Raw genomic sequence first — 22,035 nt, forward strand, 5'->3', positions numbered from 1 at the left:
GAAGCCAAGCTCATGGGAGTTGCCATCTTGTCTGTCTCTCTGCTGTCACCCACAAAAGATGTTTAAGCTTGTTGGCCAGCTTCAATAAGGTTTGACAAAAGGAGTAATTAAATGGAAAAAAAAAAAAAAAGGAAGTTCTTGTAAGCTCTGTTGGAAATGAGCACCGGTACAGTGCAGAGCCTCAAATTAGTGTCTCCCCCTGAAAAGCAGTTTTGGGTTGAGCTGAGCTGGTTGTGGATTTGGTGGTGTGACCAAGCAGCAGTGCCGCGTGGGCCCCAGCAGTGCAAGGAGGGCCCTTGGGAGCTCAGGCTGCAACAGGTGCCCGAGGATCCACCACGAGATGGGCACCCGTGGCAGGTGGGATTCTTCAGTTTCTACAGCCCCTCGAATTACTTGGTTGAAAAACACGTTTGCTTAGTGTGAAAGTGGAAAGCTGCTCTTCTGGTCTTTAGGATCGGTCTCCGTTAGTTGGAGAAACTGGCTGGCACCTTCATCTCTGTTACCAGCCTCTTCTCTAGCTGAATCTCTTCTATTCTCCCCTCCGCCTCGGCTTTGCTGCCAGGCTCTGGGCATGAAAAGCAATTGCTGGCGTTCTCCTTTGAGCTTTAGCTGACAGGCTTATAGGAAACACATGAAGTGATGTGAACACCTATTTTCTCATATTTCTTTCATTCCAAGTTATGTTTCATGACTGCCTTTACAAAGAAGTCGTATGAAATCCTCCCAGAACAAATGCAGTGTAAGCTTGTTGGTTAAGTTTTTTACTGTTAGAATTTGTATATGCATGGAGCTCTCGTCTTTGTAGAGTTGTCTCCATGCTTGGACAGTTATATAGAAAAAGCAAGTTACACTAACGGGAAGGTCTCTTATTTTCATGTTTCCCGTTCACTGCAGAGTTGTGGGCACCGCAGCTGTTGCACTTTAATTTCACACCCAACCTTAATCCGCCTCCTCTCTGAAGCGTAGTCAGGTCTCTGTTCCTTCCTGATTAGCAGGAGCAGCTATGTCTAGATGATTAAGGGTAACACTGCTGGTGCAAATCTCTGCAAACACTTGAGGAGGACGGTAAGGAATTACAGAATCGGCTGTTTCAACAGTAATTTTAAAAGCAACTTTAAAAAGATATTAGTATTGCTTCATGATTGATTTTTCTGTGTTAGAGACATAGGATGAATGTATGTGCAAGTTGAGACATAGGATGAATGTGTGAGGGAACAGCTGTGCTATATTCAATCTGAATGCAAAGGAAAGACTTACTAAATATGTGTGGATGGGGGAGATGTCACCAAAGCAGGCCTGTTTTGGCTAACGTAACAGTTGGTAATTACAACCAGCCAACAGCCCAGTTACTGTAGTATGTCATGTAAGCATCGGTGAGCTGCTCAAAGTGAACTTTGAAAGCTGGTAGGAGGAGAAAATGGCCAGCACCCCACAGAAAAGGAGAAGTATTTGGGGTAGGCGGAGGGCAGGAGAGCAAAGGGGGTACTGGGCTGGTGGATGGGGGAGGTGTGCAGGGTAGATGCAGATCTTGATCCGCTCAATAGCAGATGAAATTTCACTGGGCCAGCCATGATATCCTCAAGCCGAAGCTGAGTAACCTGTGGTTGTGTGCGGAAGGGATGTGTGTTGATGTGAACGAAGAACAACACTTGCATTTTGAAAACTGAATTTTTAGTAGATTGGTGTTTCTGCTTAACTTTTTTGCTCTTCCCTGTGCCAAGTCAGTCTCGCAAGTACTTGGCCTTCTATAAACAAAGAAAATATGCTTTTAATTTTTAATTCGGAATTAGTATATGTTTTCTGTCAAATTGTCTTATCTAATTTTGATTGGTTACATCTCTGAGTGGTTTGACCCATTTGAAGGAAATATAAAGACAGGGAGGAGGAAGAGAAGCCAGCATAACATGGAATGAGCATAGGAAACATCTACCATTTTTCCCACCACCACCAGTTTTGTGTCCTATTATGGTGTCATTTAACTGGAATGGTTTTATTGAGCATTGGGTAAAACCAGTAAAATGTTACATGCACTTCACAACTCTGTATTAAGTGTTCAAATCAAGAGCTTAGGGCTCAGCTCGCCTCTCACTTGCAAACCTCTATAGTGGTTTACAGAGCTACTATCCCTGCAGCTGCGGCATGGCAACTTGCAGCACGCTGGAATGCTCCTGGTCTGTTTCCATATAAAATAACAGAGATGAGCTGATGTAAATGCTTGTGGTTCCCGGTATTAATTTAGGGTTTGTCTCTGATGGTAGTTAAACTAAGTAGTCATAAGGATCTGGATGGATTCCGTTCCCTTAATGAAAGGTACCTCTTCCCAAATCAATATTCCTCTGGCTATCACTTGTTGCCACCTGATCCCATCTTCTCTCCCTCTCCTCTTCCTGCTCTGGCAAAGTTAATTGGGTGTTTTATTTATATAAAGATTTATGCAGTGACTCTGTAAGAAAGAATAACTTTTATTGTGGAAGTTTGCTGCAACTTTTTCATCCCTTCTGGGTTTGGCCCTATTTTGTTTCCTGAGTTGGCTGAGAAGGGAGCCGGAACTTCTGATACCAAGATTCCTTTAACGATCATACCTTTACGATCACCATCGTAGTTAGGAAACGGTAGTGTCTTGATCAAAGGAAAGGCTGTAGTCACCACTTGCAGAACCATAGCAACAGGGTAATTGAGTAGCTTACCGGATCTTGCCAAATTGCTGCTAATGGATGAGGAGGCTTGTAAGCAAGAAACGCGGGCTTTGCTGTAAAGACCTGGGAGGTGTTGGGTTGCCTGCCACACACACGAGGGCTCGGGCTGCAAAACCACTGACAGCTTTTGGCGCCTTTACGTGGTTTCGTAGAAACTCTTGTGTGAGTCGTAGCCACAAGAAGCGAACACAACGAGTCAGCACTGGAATGCGGTACGGTACTGCTGTTCGTTAAACATGCTGCAGCCAGGGGATGCTTGTCACTCGGTTAAAACTGAAATAATTTCACTAGTCTGTTCATTGTAACAAGCTACCTAAGCAAGAGCTGAGTTACCTTGGGGCAATTACAGAACTTTGCAATCTTCCGATGGATCATCTAAAATTAGAGCATAACTTAATTGATTTTTGTCTCAGAAACATAAAGGACAACCAGCTGAACATCACAGTTTACCACTGCTACTTTGATCAATCTTTTGCTTTCATGTTGGAAAATATATTAGATGATATTCTGAAATCACTTCTGTCTCGTAGTGCTTTAATTTGCTCCCATAGTGATGGAAGTCATCATCCCCAAAGATTTTTCCCTTCAAACTTGGGTAGGGCCTATTATGCAAGACAGATTTCGAGTACTGTTAGCTACTTGCTACCAGCCAAAGGATACAATGACTTACATATGTGCAGTCATGACAGAAGCAACTGCCTATTTAAAACTGAAGAAGGAGATGCATTGTGCTGCTTATCCTGCTTGACGATCGAGTTTTTCAGACGTAATGGAACTATTGCATGAGTGGTGATGGAAGAGTCTTCCATTTAATTAATCGGTATCAGAAAAAGTGGAGTGAAAAACTTCAAAAGTCTCCTGAGGGGGAGGATCTTTTTATAGATATAATACATAAAAGTTACTGTTTCCTCCTTCCTCTGTCATAACATTCAAATAGACAATAAGTGGTTTCATCCTGTAAGATAGCTGTTTCAGCTCAGCTTCACCATCAAAAACACAGAAAACCTGTATTGTTCATAAGCTATTTAGGAGAGAATATTTTGGAGTTATTTGTCAGTCATCTGTTTCCAGGACCCATTTACATTTATCAAAGACTTCAGTGAAACTTTATTAACCCAGTAGCTTTGTTAATGACCTGTAGATTCCCTCCGCACCCCCCCCCCAATTTCAACATGCTCTTCTAATTGATTTATTATTTGCAGAGGCTGGAGTAGTGGTGGGAGAAAGGATGTTATTTAGAAACTAGCTCCAGGAGAAAAGTGTATTTCCTTTTATTAAAACAAACCGCACAGTGCTGCCAATAGCCCTATTCCAACTGGAGTATGTAAGGAGATTTAAAGATGAAATTTCTCTTGATGCAAAGGTCATCCTCAAATTATGGAATTTGAAACTAAACCAGTCCCATCTTTCTTTTAAGGCTCAGTTTTCTATTCTGCATTCCCACCTGTATACTAAATTCGTTTTCTAAATGTTTAAAGTTTGTTTTTTGAGGACAGTCTCCTTCATTTACAGCAGAAGTGTATAGGTAGTCTGAGTGCTTAAAGCACTTTTCTTGTAAGAGGCTCCTCATGCAGACCGTGCATAGACTTCAGCTTTGGGGACTCATGGGGGCCGAAATCTGTGTTAGAAAACAGAGACACGTGAAATAAATACCTTTTTTCTACACATCTTTAGGTGCTGTTATTTTTTTAATATATCTATCTATATATTTAAAAAAAAAAGATATATTTTGTAAGTCAATGCAAGCAAATAGTGATGAGTGCGGTTCCTTAGGATAGAAGTTAGGCTCGTAATGACACGACAGCTCAGTGATCATACGCATGGATGCTGTTGTTCCAGATCCATGATACTATGTTTGTTGCACTAGAAGAAATCGTTAGTTTAGCAGGATGCATACAAGAGTGTGTTTTGTTGGTATGGGTTTTGCTTGTTTGTGGTTTTTTTTTTTTTTAAAGCAATTTTTCAACATACGCTGATGTAGAACGTGTTTTTCCTATTGTGAGTGCCATAAATCAAAGGCTGATTTGTTGAAAAGCTACTAACTTTTTGAAATGGTTGTAGAAGATGGCAGGGAAGATAGATTAATATTTGAACCAAGTCACCAATTTCATGCTTTTTCAAGTCAGTTCACTACTGATTCTAATACGAGCTTAAAATATATTCAAAGGAGGGCTCACTTGGGAGCGTGTGTAAGGATACGTAATATAATGTCAGACTTACTCGATTTTAGAGTTTTGTGGTTGTAATTCATGTTGTAAAGATACTGAAGCAACATCTTATTAGGAAAGTGTGAGTAGAAAGAAGAAACATGATTTTGAAGGGATGAATGTCCCAGAGGAAGTGCTGAAGCATCTAATCTTGAATCACTTCAAGCTTCCCTTGACAGCGCCCTAGAATAAAAATAAAATAACAAATTGCTCCTTACGCTTGTGATGACAGAGTGTGGGTTCCATCTCCCAAAATCTCAGTTTTTTTGCATATTAGCTTCTTGCTTAATTTCTTGTTGCAGTGTTCATACAGAAGTAAGACCAATCCATAGGTAGTTGGGAAAATTCTTTTTTTATTGTTGTTGAACTTTGCCCATGTAGTCTTTTGCAAAGAAAGCACAGATGTTAAATCTTCCCTGTGCTTGTGCTGCTGCTTTGTAAGGAAGAAGAGTCACTTCTCTATTTCCAGCTGTGTCAGAGAGAGGCTCCAGAAAGCAGCCAACAAGCTTCCCAAGAAATAAAGAATAAGCAAGTGAAACCAAAGACTAATATTTGATTTCCCCTTCTTCTCCCAACCTCTCAGGGAACTTCTGGGTGCCATATCTTACATTAAGTTTAATCTGAGGGGCATATAATGCCTATAAATTCAAGGATTGCTTCCTATAACAGAGGGGAAAACATTATACCATACGGAAGAAAATTTAGCAAGTATGCAAGAGAATTGTTTTGCAAACTCCTTCTGTCATTCGATTGAAAGGTTGAACAAGCAGCATCTGTGCTCCTGAACAGGGTGGTTGTAAAGCAAGGAGGAGGAAATCCAGGTAATAGGAATAGAAAATGTCCCTAGCCTAGGTCCTTCAGTGGCTCTGTGATGGGCATACTAAGCCTTAGCTTAGCATCCCCGCTGCCCGTCCCATACAGTCCAACCTCACCCTCATAGTCTCATGATGAGCGTTGCCATAGTTGTCTAAAACCACTTATCTAGCAAAATAGACAAGTGATTTTTTTTTTTTTTCCCAAGTCAGGAGACTGAACAGGAATCGCTATTCATAAAACTTTTGTTCTGAAAACTGCTGGCTGGCCTTTTTGTTTATCAGATAAAATGGGCTGTTACACACATGGCTGTTACCGTGTTTTTTTCTACATTTACTAAAGATACAGATTTTAAAATCCAAAGAATAAGCATAATTCAGGTAATGGTAATGCAAGCCTTGACAAAACAGTACATTATCTTATTCCTGAATAATTTTAATTCATGTCCTCAAACTGTAATAATAGTGAACATAGCATTTGGCAGATTTAGCACGTTAATACTTCACTTCCTTGATGATAAAAAGGTGCCTTGTTCTGAACAGGTTATAATTACTCTTCCTTCACTTAAAATTCCACTTGTCTCTGTGCTTTAATGTGAGGAAATAGCTGGGGACTTTCACTGTGGTTTGCGCCTTTCACACTTACTGCTTGGCTGTTAAATGGTGAAAACAGTCAAGAAAAGCCTAGAACACTGATTTAAGCAGCTGCCTCCAGTTGTTCTTCAGACTAGTTTGCGAAGATGAAGTATGAGAATGAGCTGAGCTTGGGGTTTAGCTAGGCTTGGAAAAAGCTAGCGAGCTTTTGTGAGACATGTTTAGTCAAAGTGTAAATTCATCGCTGGAGGTTTCTTCGGTTTTGTTTCCAAACTGTGGGTAGGGCCAGTTGGACCGCAGCTGGTAGCACAGATTTGTAACGCAGCCCTTGTGATGGGAGGGAAGCCGGGAACTAGCCGAGCAAGAAAAAGAAATGGAGCTTGAGCTGCGTTGTGCGCATTTGTGTCTAGAGCAGTCTCAGCCTCACTTTTTACTCCCTTCATGTTCCATAGCAGCTGTGCCATGCTGATGGTGAAACGGTCTAGGAGCATTTTGATGGCCACTGGGATTTTAGGTGGATTTAAATGTGTTACCAGTCGTTGCACTCTAGTTTGCCTGAGCAGTTTAATGCAGTGGTGGGAAATGGTAATGAAAATGTTTTGGAGCCATAACATGGATAGGGCCTACTAACTGGTGCAGATGAAGAACCAGCTAGCAATAAAGGGAGTAGAGACTTGTGGTGATTTGCTAGGGGAGTCCATGGCTGGGCGAAGTCTTCCCCTGGAGTCCCCCCTCTGCCTCGCCTCCCCCACTTGAGATGGAGAAGCCTTGGCTTGGTGTGGTTTTGAAAGATGAAACCTCTTCCACTGCGTTGGATGAAATATATTAATTATGGAGCAGCGTAGAAATAAGAATGTAGGATTTTAAAAGCAAAGGTTAATAACCTTATATTGATGCCTTTACCAAATTAAGTAAAGATTACTTTTTCTTAATGAAGTCTAATTATAGACCTAATACAGAAGAAGGAGGTGTTTAGAAAACAGCGTGCTGGGGCGGAGAGGAAAAGGTGTGTGCGCTTTTGGTGTGGTGGGTGTTGTGGCTGGTTTTTTTAAAGTTTCATTTCCACATGTCATTAAGAATGGGAAGAAGCATCAAAAACTTCTGAGGAATGGAGAGAGAGAGAAATAAATGTTCCAGGCAGAGTGGGAATACGCAGCCAGGCCTTGCCTGCTGATGGATGGTTCTGCACAGCCATGGTACCTCTGGAAGAGGCACACGTACAGTTCCTCTGTTAAGGCTTTCCTGCTGCCCCTTAACACCTCCCCATCTCATGCAACAAATGCTGCTTTCTGAGAATCGGTATGGGCACAACACTGCATGTAAATTAAATACATAATGTTCCTCTCGCAGGTGGATTTGCTGAGTTCTCCAGCTCTTTCCCCGGTCTCTGTGAAGGAAAATCCACGCTCGTCCCTACTTGCATTTCTCAACCCTGCCTACCTGTCTCCAACATTGGCCCAACCAGAATCCTGCCTCATCTCTATCTTGGGTGTCAGCGGGATGTCCTCAACAAGGTGAGCATTCTGGGTGTCATGTTGTTTATATGGATGAGTATATAATCTCCATGTGTCTTTGTCCATGCTTCTATCATACTGCATCATTACAGCTATATAACATCTAAAGTAGATACAGATAATAGCTGTCTGTGCATAAGCCATGGAAAGCTATGTGAGAACTAATGATATACAGACCGTATAATTAATCCATGTGTCCTGTAATATGAAACTTGGTTTCCTCTCTCTTTCATCTCAGAGAAGATGATATGGTACCTTCCTCAGTAACCTATCAACCAACAGCAAACTATCAAATCTGCCATTATAGCAGGTGAAGTAGTTTCCTGTGTATAGCTCTGACTGGTTTGTTTTGACAAGTTTGGGATGTTAATATATTAATGGTTACAGTAGGACAAAGGAAGATTGTCTGTTTTTTAGTATTTCCTTCAAGTGCTGGAAAAAATAGCAGTTAAATACCATGAAGTGTATAATGAGGGACTACTGCAAACAAATCTTCATACACCTCATAAAATGTTCAGACCTGGACAATTAGTGGGGTCATTTAAAATAAGTTTTTATGGTAGCACTGCACTAAGAAACTTTTACTGTTTCTAAATACAAGTGCATTTAATAATTTCTGTTCCTAAAGACAGCCCAGGACATTCTGGTATACTTAAAATAGTCAGCATAGTCATCAAATATAGCACTTGCAGGGTGCTGGACTATCAGATGTCTAAAAGAGTTTGTCTCAAATTGCTACAGGTCTGTATTCGTATGTATATCCACAGATGTTTGTCTCCATGAGGAGACCAACTCATATTGCTTACAATCTACATCCTGGCTCCCTTCACAAGGGAATTTTTATTACTTCTGCTGCATGTGCCCTCTTGCCTCCCATATTATCTGACAGTCCTATTTATTAGTTGAATCTCCAACAGCCTTCATAAGCTGACATTAAATACGTGGATGGGGGAGAGGGGAGGAGTGCTTCACCCTAACATATTGCCTTAATTATGTGCAAGGCTTATGTGTATGGTTTTTTATCCATGTATAAAGCTTAAGACAGGAACTATCCTAATAATGTCCTGTAATTGGATCAAATTCATATACTTTGACCATTATCATAATTTTCACTGGTTTCTTCTGCTTTCACTCCATCCCAGTCTGGCCATTAATAGGCTATTTTTGGATTTTTCACAGTTATTTTAAGGGGATCTTTGACACGCAAGCAATGACGTAGAAGGTAATTGTGCTTTAGTAGAGCACACAGAAAAATCTTCTGTATACAAAAGTCAGCAGTCATTGTATTTACTTTGTCCTTTAAAATCTTCCATGTCTTTACTGCCAGGTAGCAAGTCAGCAATTCAAACTTGATTCACCTATGATGGATGTCAAAGCAGCTTATTACGTTTCCTACCACAAAAGTAATTTGTGGTCCCCAGACAAAAGACAGCAGGAAATAAGTAACTGAAATTATTCCTTGCTTTAAATGGTAGAGTATTAGAAAGATGCTTTTATGCTGTTTGTTTCAATGTGTGAATGCCAAGTGCTATCCTAGGTCGCAGTGGGAGCGAGGGGGCAACTGGTTCTCCTCGTTCTCCTCCAGGCCCAGGGATGTGCTACTTCGTTTGGGATGTGACTGGAACTCCAGTGCTGTGGCTTTTAAGTAGTGAATAATCCCAGAGGGATGAAAGAGGCTGTTCCCTTTCCTTGGCAGTAAGTTGGTGCCTGTGAATAGGTGTTGGGCACAGGCACAGTGTGCGTGCCTCACCAGGAAAGGAATCCAAGTGGTAGCAGTGGTCAGGAATTTCATTATAGGGCCGGAGGAGGCTAAACCCGCAACTACTACTGGTCAGCCCTGAGTGTGGCAGAGCTGTCTACAGGTGTATTAGGTTTGCATGGCAAGGTTTTGGTAATGGGGGGGCTACAGGGGTGCCTTCTGTGAGAAGCTGCTAGAAGCTTCCCCCATGTCAGATAGAGCCAGTGCCAGCTGGCCCCAAGATGGACCCACTGCTGGCCAAAGCCGAGTCCATCAGCAACGATGGTAGCGCCTCTGCGATAACGTATTTAAGAAGGGAAAAAAGGGGAAAAAAACTGCTGCGCAACAACAGCAGTGGAGAGCATGTGAGATAAACAGCCCTGCAGATACCAAGGTCAGTGAAGGAGGAGGAGGAGCTCCAGGCACTGGAGCAGAGATTCCCCTGCAGCCTGTGGTGAAGACCATGGTGAGGCAGGCTGTCCCCCTGCAGCCCATGGAGGTCCACGGTGGAGCAGATATCCACCTGCAGCCCATGGAGGACCTCACGCCGGAGCAGGTGGATGCCCGAAGGAGGCTGTGACCCCTTGGGAAGCCCGTGCTGGAGCAGGCTCCTGGCAGGACCCATGGACCCGTGGAGAGAGAGGAGCCCACGCTGGAGCAGGGTTGGTGGCCGGGCTTGTGACGCCATGGGGGACCCACGTTGGAGCAGTCTGTTCCTGAAGGACTGCACCCTGTGGAAAGGACCCACGCTGGAGCAGTTCATGAAGAACTGCAGCCCGTGGGAAGGACTCACGTTGGAGAAGTTCATGGAGGACTGTCTCCCATGGGAGGGACCCCACGCTGGAACAGGAGAAGAGTGTGAGGAGTCCTCCCCCTGAGGAGGAAGGAGCAGCAGATACGACGTGTGATGAACTGATGGCAACCTCCGTCCCCCTGCACCACTGTGGGGGAGGAGGTAGAGAATTCGGGAGTGAAGTTGAGCCTGGGAAGAAGGGAGGGGTGGGGGGGAGGTGTTTTAAGATTTGGTTTTTATTTCTCATTACCCTACTCTGATTTGATTGGTAATAAATTAAATTAATTTCCCGAGTCGAGTCTGTTTTGCCCATGATGGTAATTGGTTAGTGATCTCCCTGTCCTTATCTCGACCTACGAGCCTTTTGTTGTATTTTTCTCCCCCTGTCCAGTTGAGCGGCTTTGTAGGCATCTGGTCAACCCACCGCAACAGGAAGAGTTTAGACCTGGTGGTGGCTCTCTTGCCTATTAATCTACTATCTTGATATTATTTTGGCATGTGTCCATCAGACATCAGGAAGCGCTGCAGCTCCAGATACTTTAGAATTAATGCAGGACCCCCAGGAGTTTGTCAGACTCGTACTTCCTCGCATGCTCTGGGGAGCTATGATCGAGGATCGCTGTGTTTCCCATTTTTTATGGAGAACCACAGAAACGACAGCATACAATCCACAGAGAGTGCAGTAAGTTCTTATCGCCTGGTGTTATCCTTGACAGTCAATCTTATGGAAATTCTTCCATAGATGACTAAGGTACCTCTTAGGTTTCTTACCCATTTTAGGACAAATACACATATTATGATTTCAGATCTGCTTGTTGCTTACACCTTTTTCCTCTTACCTTGAAGAAATAGTAGGCAATGCTTTATTCTGAACATGTCACTTGTTTGCTGCACTGAAGTAGACCTTCGTGTCTTGATAGCTTATCTTACCTCTTTAGTTTCGGTGACTGCCTGTGGAAAATCTGAACGGGCTTCCATATTTAATATTAGTACCTTTACTAACGTAAAGAAGCTGTGGGAACAAATTAAGATTTCTGCCTCTTAGTTTTCCCAACTATTTGGCAACTCCCAGTTTCCTGGGTTTAATCAGTTTCTTAACTCAAAATTAGCAGTAGCTAGAGATCAGCACGCTAGAAACACGACTGGCAGATCTATGCTGCTTGCTTTGCTTCTGGGGAAGCCTGGATCCTACGCAGGGGCCTTGGGGGAGAGCACTACAACAAGTGCCCAGAAATAGCAATACGTGGTACGAAAGCTGGGAAGCAAAGAACGTTCAAAAGGGAGGGTGAGAAACAAAAACCAGGGATAAGTACCAAAAGTTATGTCTCTGTTAGGACAGTCTAGGAGCTGGTAAGTGGTTATGTTTGCACACTCTGGTTTAATGGCCTTGCTGGTTTGTTGGTTACTGGGGACAAGAAGTCAGCCTTCTGTGAAGATTAGAATAGGGTTTCTTTAATTCAAGTCCAGATTTTTTAAAAATAATTTTCTTAAAAATTCTAGTAAGATTCCCAAAATTATTAAGATGTAGTTGTATATGTTGACCTTATTTTTGCCTTCAAATGCTATCTGTGAGTTCCCCTGATTCTTTCCCTTGACCAGACATACTGATTTCTCTAAAATTTAAATGTCTCAAAAATACCTGCAAAAAGAACTCTTAATCTGCACTACTGTTCAACCTGATGATTTAAAGATGTGAATTTTCAGCATGTTTTAATCAAGATGAGCTTATCTTTTCAGGATCTTTATAAGCTTATCTTTGAGTGTACGGGAAGGGAAATGCTTGTCTTGTTGCAGGACAATCTGGATTCATGACCTTTTAAGAATACTAACGCTCTTTGCCATTAATACCTCTGCTGATAACGCTTTATTTATGAAAGATACGCAAACACAAATGCTTGGTTTGTGTCCTTTAGCAAAACTAGTGATTACTTCAGAAGAGTCTTAGGAGATTCTTTATATTTTTGCTTTATAGATTTCTTTCTAAATGCTTAATTCTGAAAATGTTCATAGTATTTTTTTTGCAGGGTTGAAATACTAACAATCTCATAAAAGTCCTGACCTGGTGTTTCCATGTCGTCTTTAATAATTTGGTGATCAGTACTGCTGCTTTGCCTAAATGCACGTATTTACAAAATGCGGACTCTTTTCACGATTAACAGCTTTATTTTACTCTGGCTAACAGAAAAGTTAATTTTGCTTTTGAAATTAACTGGCATCGCCAAGAGGATACGTATTTTGACAGGGGATCTTAGCTGATCTTTGTGAAAGAAAGACAAACTAAATTCTGACCTATACACGACAGTGTTCTTTCTGAAAGTTAGTATAACAGAAAAAAACTGTGTTGTGGTTACGGGCCTGAATGAGCCTCCTACTTACAGCTCACGTTTTGTCCCAGCATTTAAACTGTAAAACTTTCTGCTTTGCTACTTACATAACTATTCTCTTTCTTTTCTTCCAGACCTGGATTTTATTTCCTGGAACAAAATAACATTTTAGGGTGCCATTAATTTTCAGATTAAACAAGTCATAAAATGTAAATAAGCTGACAAAAGAGCATTTACCTTCTTTTCACAAAGTTGTTAGTATTAGGATTTCTGGATCTTCCTCCCATCCTAATTCACTTCTTCCTCTTGGGTGCCTTACAATGAAGGCACTGTTATGGTTATTATATTGGAGCGTGTTGCACAGGGAATGATTGATACTTTAGAACAGAAGGAAGCATAACTTCTTTCTTTAGCCTTAGTCTCAAAGACAAGCACTAACACATTTTTGGGTGTTTTTTTGGCTCGGAGGTTTCAGACTTGGCGTCTGCAGCCTTCTCGTTCCCATTTGAATAATCAATTCCACGTCAAAAACCTTGCATAACTGTAGAATCGTGATGGTTGGACTGTGCAGCCCACTAGCGCCCGTGCTTTAAAAGAAATAATAATGTTTTCTATTCTTCTTCTAAATTCATCAGCCTCCCCCTGGCTATATTCTGAACAAACATGCATCATGGCCGTGCATTTGTTAGTGATACCTTCACCGCCTCCTGCCTTTATACCTGATAATGTTCGTGACCCTGCATGTACTTTTGCACCCGCTATTCCAGGTGTTCCTCGCTCACCTTCAAGCAGCGACAGCAGTAGGTGAGCTGCTTTGGGGGCAGTATTTCAACGCAGTGATCTAAAGCAGAGACTTATTTTACGGAAGTTGATGCAGAAGAGCTTGGGATCCTAGAAGGGGAAAGCGGTGTAGCCCAGGACAGCAAAGCAGAGATGCTGGGGATCGGGGGTCTCCTTTTACACACGTAAGATACCGCAGGTCTAGTGGTAGCTAGTCCCCTGTGCCAAGAACCCCATTCCCAATACCTTCCCTCTCTGGATAATTCCAAATATTCCCCTACTTCCTTACAGCGCTCCTGCTTTTGAGCTTTTAGGTCTATCGGTGTGTTAGAGCTAAATATAGTAAAGGAAGGTGCAACGGAGTCAGCTATGAAAGGCATGCAGGGCTGAAGGGAGCTTGCTGGTTGAGTTGGGGAGATGTGAAGGAAGGGAGGGGGGAAATCAGTGACATAATCGGGATTTGTTGTCATTGATGAGACACTGAGCTTTACTGGGAGTGTGACCTAGGAAACTAGCAGGGTAAGAAGCAGTAAGGCTGAGAACTTATTTTGACACATCCAGCCCTTTTGGTTTTTTGTTTGGTTTTTTTTTTTTTGACCATTGCCGCAAATTATATTTCTGGTGATTTGCTTTGTGAGTAACTGGTCATCTCCTGTTCCCCTTGGATGGGTATGTTTATGATGTCATGTATGTTCATTAGTGTAAGGTGCCCACACCTTCAGGCACTTCTGAATGTGCTGATGTGAGGGACTTTGGATGAAAGTTTGGAGGAGCTGCTCATTTTGCTCCAGACAACAAAATTCAGCTCGCTAGCAGATACTCATGTAAATTCCCTGTTTAAAATGCAGCCACAGCAGTTGTATACGCTTCTGCCTGTAAATGACTGAGGTAGATTCCCTTCTCCCCTGCAGTCCTTTGTTCTCCGTGAACATTTAATTTATGCATGCATATACGTGTGTGTGTGACTATTCATCCCTTCCACATACACACTGTAACATACATCCGGTGTACCTGTAAACCAAATCTCACACATTATTTAAACTGCTCTGATTTGAACAAGATAGAGTTCTGGCTCTTCAGCTAAATAGCCATATCCCTGTTTCTCTTCACTAAAACATCTTTACGCTTGCAGAAAAAATAACATACGGGGAAGAAGCGACCATTTGGCTTCACGACTGTATTTTCATACTGGTAGCCCTCCAGTTGAAATCTGCAGTGTAAGAATTCTTTCTTGCCACTGCTCCCATGGATTGACATAACTTTTCTTTTTTATATAATTGCTATAAAAGCAACAGGATTAAAATCAAATTTTTTTTGGCTTTTTTTCTATTTCAGTTTAGTTTCAGACATTAGTTTCCATAGAAATCTGGCCAAAAGCTCCCCAATGTTTGTATTCAGTGTAACTACTGTCCAAGCATAGTATTGTATGTCACTTACTGCCAAATCGTATCTGAGCCGGAAAAGTTGTTTGATTAGTATTACTCCAACCTGCTTAATTGCTTTTCTGTGTCAAGATGCTTACTTGCAGGAGACTGGATGGTTTTGGTAGAGCCATCTCTACTTTCCTAGTACTTGTTTCACATGTTTTGGCACTAAGGTACCTACTGCATCAGATACTACTTTGCACAACTCTAAATACAAAGAGTATGGTAAGGTGCGGAGAAGAGGTGTCTTTTTCTTTTTCACTTACAGTCATGAAAATTGACTTACTTAAAAAGCCCAGTTGACTCTTATACTTTGAATCTCTTTGCTTGTTGCTGTGATAATCTCTGAGATGCAAGAGGACTAAAGGCTGAAAACTGAAATATGAGCAATTAAATCATAACCTGCAGAGCAGAACTCCTGTAAAACTGCAGTTAGTGCTCTGTGAAAATGGTCTAATTCAAGGGCTTCAGCTCTTACTCAGCTCTTTCTCTCAAGGTTTTGAGTGAGCTTCGCATGTTGCCTTAGAAACAAGGAAGTCCCGGATACTTTAAGAGGTGACTGCAGGAGGCATCAGTTTCATTTTGTATTTCTTACCAATATCTGTGATGGGGCAACCTCAGTCTTAAGATATGTGATCCAGAAAACATGTATTCGGGTCAGCAAACTACATGTGGGAAGTGCTTGGTTATGTTGTCAGCTTGCACGGTGACAGTTTAAACCAAAGTAGCAAAAAATTCGTTCTCTTGGAAGTGATGCTTCATAGTAGCAGAAGGTATTCTACCATTATTTCTGTTCTTTGTTAACTTTGTTTGTATGGGCTTTGCAGTCCGTATGTTATTGGGACGCACTGGATGTCTCATTAAAAGTTGTTTGAAGAATTAAAAGCTGAGGAAGTGTCTTTTTTTTTTCGAAACAGAATGCCCCTAATACTGGAGCAATTCCAACATGAATTCCAGTTTGGGTTTTAGCTTTATGATGTGCTTTGGATTCATAGTTTCTTTGTAATGTGCCAAAGGTACCATTTGACTTCTCTAGGCTTAATCTTCCTCTCTTTCCTAGGAGCTGATGCAGCAGAATGATATTGGCTACGTACTAAACGCCAGCAATACTTGTCCAAAGCCTGATTTTATTCCGGAATCCCATTTCCTGAGAGTGCCTGTGAACGACAGCTTTTGTGAGAAAATTTTGCCTTGGTTGGACAAATCAGTCGATTTTATAGGTGAGAAGAAAATTTAAATTCTCTCTCTAGAACAGTTTCTGGATTCCTTTGTGTGTCTGCCTTGGTGTTTCGGCTGGAGAAGACCTGAATGCTTTCTGGGTGGTATGAAAGTACCCTAAGGATCTATGTACATGATCACCATCACTTTAGAAGCACAGAAGCAAAATAACGTAGGGAGATTCTGCCAGTGCATGTTCCAGCACTTACGGAACAAAGACACTTTTTAAGGGCACAGCTCTGCTTTCTGGCAACCGAGTAGATGCCTGATATATGCCTGCAGAGAGTGAATTAGAAAATTGGACGTACAGATCCTCTCTTTAGCTTTGAGAAGTAAGCTAGCCAAATTTAAACTGGCCAAATTGTTCCATCATGAATGCTTGCTTTTTACTTGCATATAAAATTAGAAACAATCACCTTTCCCAGACATCTAAATAGGGTTGTTTATGTGCACATTAAAATGCGGTATGCTGTAACTGCAGCATGTTTCCTGTATGTAGTCGCATGCTTTTTCTATATTCAATGCTATACAGTGCTAGAGAAAATAAGTGATTTTTGTTTAAAGCTTCCATGAGATTTGCAATTAGCAGTTAATTTGGAAGTTTTGAACAATTTTAAATAACATTGCTTTCTTTGCAAACTTTTCATCTGCCGAGTGTGACACTTGCCAATTTCTTTGCTATGCAGAAAAAGCAAAAGCGTCAAACGGCCGTGTGTTAGTGCACTGTTTAGCTGGAATATCTCGCTCTGCCACAATCGCTATTGCATATATCATGAAGAGAATGGATATGTCCTTAGACGAAGCTTACAGGTAAGGAGAAGATTTCCCTTCATATTAATTCTTGTGCCGGTTGGCTTGTTTTTAAAGTGAAGAATAAAAGGTTATATGACCAAGGGTAGAAGCAGACGTGTTATTTTATCCGGTAGTTCACTGGCCTCTGCACACTCTTGTTTTAAATGTAGGCTTCCTCCATAAACAAATTAGTGGTATTGTGTAGGTATCACACACCTAATATTAATTCCCCATCTGCAAAGTGCTGATGGTGGTCTTTGCTCTGAGTAGGCAAATATGTGGCATTTAAACTGCTTATTAAGTGTGTGTGTGTACATATATATACAGCTATAGCACGCATATAACAATACCTTGTAAGTCAGAGAACGGAATGGATAGGGTTAAGGAAAGAGAACTGAGGATATTTATAATCACGCTTATGACAAATGCTAGGCCGGAGCTGTTGACTTCAGTTTGGTATTTGGTAATGCTCTCAAAGAACTGCCTGCAGGTGAAATGTCTAGGAATTAAGCAAGCTGCTTTGTTGCTATTAAACTCAACCAGAAAGTATTTTGAAGTGTTGGCTCTTTGTGGCATCAGGGAATTTTTGTGGGACCACCCTCCCACATCCCCCCTTTTTTAACCTTTCAAATCCCATGTTTCTGTACTTGGATTGTGAACGATTTACTAGATTCCAGGTGGCTTGGTTGCAGTTTACCATGACTTCTCTATTTCATTTGACAACCTGCTTTGTTGCGTTGTACAGAAAACGATGGTTTTCTTTTTGATGGGCTTTATATGCTAGTTGGCACAGCTGACGCATTGCTATAACATGCGTGGTGCAGAAGCAATTTGAACAATTGCGCTGGAGCAGGTGGAGAGGAGTACCTTCCAAATCACTGGTGTGTTTGCTACTACTGTCTCTAAAACACTGATGAGGACAGAAGGGTGAACATTTGATACTCCCTCGTGGAGCGTGATTTCCATGGGGCATTTTCTTTTAAGTTGATGAACATGATTAGGTATGCAGTGAAAAAAGTGCATGTAAGAGGTGCCTGAACTACAACCATCTCCCACTGCCTTTAGAAATTTTCCACGGTTTCTTACTAGAGCCTGCCGACAGTTTGGTGTTGTGCAGTAATTTCAATGTATGGTGAAACAGGTTTGGTTAAGAGGCGTAGGTGAAAACTCACAGTTATACAGGTATAGACAATATGGATGAATTAGTGGATGTGGATGGATACTGTGCAAGGCGTGAGCTTGATTTGCTAAAAAAGCCTGTCTGGTCTCAGGCTGTAGTAGTCTGGAGGTTAAGCTGTAGAGTACTAAACACTTTTAAAATGCACATGCTTCAGGGAACTTCTGAAGTGCTGCTTCTAAATTCCTCCGTGAAATCTCTCCATTGAATTCTAGTTTGTTTCTTAACCAAGAATGTCAATTGAGTGTGAAGGATTAATCATCCTAGGCCTTTTTTAATTTGCACTGTTAATACTGAACAACTACTGTGAAATACAGATTATATTTTGCTATATTTCCTTTGATATGGCTTAGTGAGAGCAGTCTGCAGCACATTTCACTCCTTGGTTTGGGATCTCTTGTTGGCAAAGCTTGAAAGAAAAATACTTTTCTCTGAGTTAATGAAAGTCACTATATAAAATGTTTGTCTGACACTATTACAAAAATAAAAAGGTGACACTAACTTGAAGTGGAAGATCTGAGGAAATAAACGTTTTTAATCTTTTCTTTTGTATAATGGACAATAGAAGGGGAACATACATCAAAATTAAATTTATGCGTGTTTTCCAATTAGGAAAAAAGAGTGTGCATTTCAAAATGAAAAAAGTTTGCAAAACCTTAAAACTTGTTGGGGGGATACAGCAGACTTTCTTGAACCCTTTTCATTTTTTAAAAAGCTGGGTTTAAATTCAGGACTGCCCAATATTTTGGGGTGAGATGAGAAGAAAGTGGAAGGGAGAGGCTACCAGAACACAGGCCAGAAATTGCAGTGTTGACCAGAAGCATCTTGCTTTAAATAACAAATCAGATAACAAGTACAACTAGCTTTGGCTGGAGAAGAACGAATGAAGACTGTATGAATTCTTGTGAGCTAATTGCTTACACTGGAATAAAAGCCCCCAAATTCAATGCTAGGAGATCAACCTAAAGAATCTCTTCTGAGGTGACTTACTAGTTTTCTCCATTTGCCAATGTTGGCACTTCATGGTGGAAGTTTCCACTATTCATTTTGCACAATCTGATCTTCCAGGCCATCACGTCAGCTCGACTATTCCTACTATTGTTTGTTGTTTGGCAACTTAAAAAAAAAAAAAAAAGGCAAGTTTTATTTGGTATTTTTCATGTACTTGCTTGCATTTGTGCTAGTGTGTGTGCGTGTATATATATATATATGTGCACAAGTACACCTTCAAATTTTTTTCATGCTATTTTTAATGACTGTACACTCACCTTCTATACACATCCCCAGATACTTTTCTTTTTGCTTTTAATAGTATTTAATTTTCCCAGTGATATGTTATACGTGTGTTTGTACTAGATTTAGCCCTTCAAGGTTTCTTCCCTTGTTAATTCCATTGTCATCTGGTACCTTCATAGTTCCAGGAATGCTTAAAAAAAAAAAAAGGAGGAAGGATTTGGGCAGCTTTCTGTTTTACAGCCTGTAAAAAGCAGAGTACTTATTTAGCTGTATTGCAAATCAGAGAGGTAGGAAGTACTGCTTTTGTATTTAACTTTGAAGTACATGACATGACTTTTAATACTTAAGTCTTACATACATTTAGAGTCCTGGTTCAGGAAAACATTTTAAGTATGCATTGCACCTTGTCCATATTCAACAGAGTATGTAAGTGCGTGCTTAGATTGGCACGTGTACGCGAGTCAGGCTGCTTCCTACAGCACTCAAAAATAGGTTAACTCTTCCAGTGATTTGCCCTTTACTGCTGAACACCTACAGCACTGGAGAGGATGTTTTTGTTTTAATGTTGCATTTGCTCCTTTCTGTCTTTCTTTTTGATGATCATATCAGTGGTCAGTACCAGTGTATGGTAGAAATCGCTGGCATTTGCTGTATAACGTCAGCGTGTATCAGAGCTCTTTGTCTTGCCTGACAAAGATAAACTGGGTATAATAACAACAGCATGAGAGAGGTGAAAGGAACATGGGGTTTCATCCCTTTGAGCGGTGGGGAAGGTGGTCGGCTTTCTGCAGTGCAGAGGAGGCTATGGTCTCTTGGCTAGAGCTCTGATGCTGCTCGTGCAGAACTTGAGGAACTTAACTCCGGTCAGAAACCAAGGTAGCAGAGATCCCACTGGTGAATAAGAAAAATGATTCCCTCAAACCCTGTTGTGGATATCATAAAGAGGTAAAAAGAGTGCTTTCTTTTCCCTTTTTTAGCCACCTTTAAGTAAGCTGCAGAGAGAATTGCGAGCATCCAGCATTATTGTGCTTAAAAGCTGCCTTTTTCTTTCCATCCATGTTTCCTGTGCCTGGCTGAACCTCAGTCCAGGCATCCTACCGGGTTAAGGTTAGGCTGTTAGCATTCACAACAATCGCTCTAGGGTTCTCTCAGGTCTGAGCAGCAGGTCCTTAAATTAATTCTTGTTTTGTTTGTCCCCTCTTGCCAGATTTGTGAAAGAAAAAAGGCCAACCATTTCTCCCAACTTCAATTTTCTGGGCCAGCTTTTGGACTTTGAGAAAAAGATCAAGAACCAGAGCGGTCAGCCTGGACACATTAGTAAGCTGAAACTTCTGCATTTGGAAAAAAGCAGCGAGCACGTGCTGGTCCCAGAAGGTGGGCAGAGCAGTCTCTCCGCCAACCAGCTCTGCATTACCGCTACCTCCGAGATCGTGGAACAGAAGCCAGCGGACTGCGGCAGCGCACCACACGGGCACTTGTCCCCTCTGGAAGATGGCCCGCTGGTACAGGGCATAAACGGACTGCACGTCTCCCTAGATAAGGTGGAGGACAGCAACCGGCTGAAGCGCTCCTTTTCTTTGGATATCAAATCTGTGTCCTACTCGACAAGTAGCAACTGTGTGACTGCATCGGTTCAGGGCTTTGCCTCCTCCGAAGACACCCTGGAATACTACAAACACACGACTGCTTTAGAGGGCAGCAGCAAGTTGTGTCAGTTCTCCCCTGTCCAGGAGGTCTCGGAGCAGACCCCAGAAACCAGCCCTGACAAAGAGGAAGCAAACCCTCCCAAGAAAGCCCAGAACAACCGGCAGCTGGATAGCCAGAGCAAACGGCAACACCTGGGGAGAGCCAGCAGCAGTGCCACCACTCAGCGGTCGCTCCTGTACCCCCTCCACCGGAGCGGGAGCATGGAAGACAACTACCGAACGAACTTCTTGTTTGGTCTCTCCACCAGCCAGCAGCATTTGGCAAAGTCTGCTGCTGGGCTGGGCCTCAAAGGCTGGCACTCGGACATCTTGGCTCCTCAGACGTCGGCTACGTCCCTTACCAACAGCTGGTATTTTGCAACTGAGTCCTCGCATTTCTACTCTGCCTCCGCCATCTACGGGAACAGCGCTGCTTACTCTGCCTACAGCTGTAGTCAGCTGCCCACGGGCTGTGACCAGGCCTGTGCTGTGCGCAGGAGGCCAAAGCAGGGTGATCGAGGCGACTCCAGGCGGAGCTGGCATGAGGAAAGCTCTTTTGAAAAGCAGTTTAAGCGCAGAAGCTGTCAGATGGAGTTTGGGGAGAGCATCATGTCAGACAACAGATCCAGAGAAGAACTGGGGAAAGTAGGCAGCCAGTCGAGCTTTTCAGGCAGCATGGAAATCATTGAAGTGTCTTGAGGGGCAGCAGGCTTGTGTGACTGTATCATCGGAGTTGCTCCCCCCTCCAGGCCACTCCCCCGCCGTTTGAGAGGTCCCTGTAAACCTGAAAAGAACAAACTTCGTGCAAAAAGGTGGGGGGGGACGGGGGAGAACAACTGCGAGGCTTCAGTGTGAACGCAGCGACTAGATTAATACGGCAAAGAAATGACAAGCGAGCATCTGCCCGAGGAGACCGGGTTTTTCTCCTCCCCTTTCCTGGAGAAGGGCAGAACATTTCAAAGATCTTTCCCTGACAGAGGAAGCAATTATATGCAATGGATTGCACATCCTTTCAGTGGTTTTTAAAAAGGAAGCTCTCTTGGTA

General features: G+C 42.2%; 1 protein-coding gene across 1 annotated transcript; it reads left to right on the plus strand.

Moving 5' to 3' along the window:
* Positions 1–7,643: 7,643 nt before the first annotated feature.
* On the plus strand, positions 7,644–21,689 carry DUSP16 (dual specificity phosphatase 16; the record flags this gene model as incomplete). The annotated part of the gene is made up of 4 exons (XM_009580551.1): positions 7,644–7,823; positions 15,943–16,102; positions 16,787–16,910; positions 20,513–21,689. Coding segments are annotated over 4 exons (1,641 nt in total), but the record flags the coding sequence as incomplete, so codon positions are not given.
* Between the last annotated feature and the right edge of the window lie 346 nt (positions 21,690–22,035).

Source organism: Fulmarus glacialis, unplaced genomic scaffold (genome assembly GCF_000690835.1).
Source record: "Fulmarus glacialis isolate BGI_N327 unplaced genomic scaffold, ASM69083v1 scaffold5716, whole genome shotgun sequence".
NCBI lineage: Eukaryota > Metazoa > Chordata > Aves > Procellariiformes > Procellariidae > Fulmarus > Fulmarus glacialis.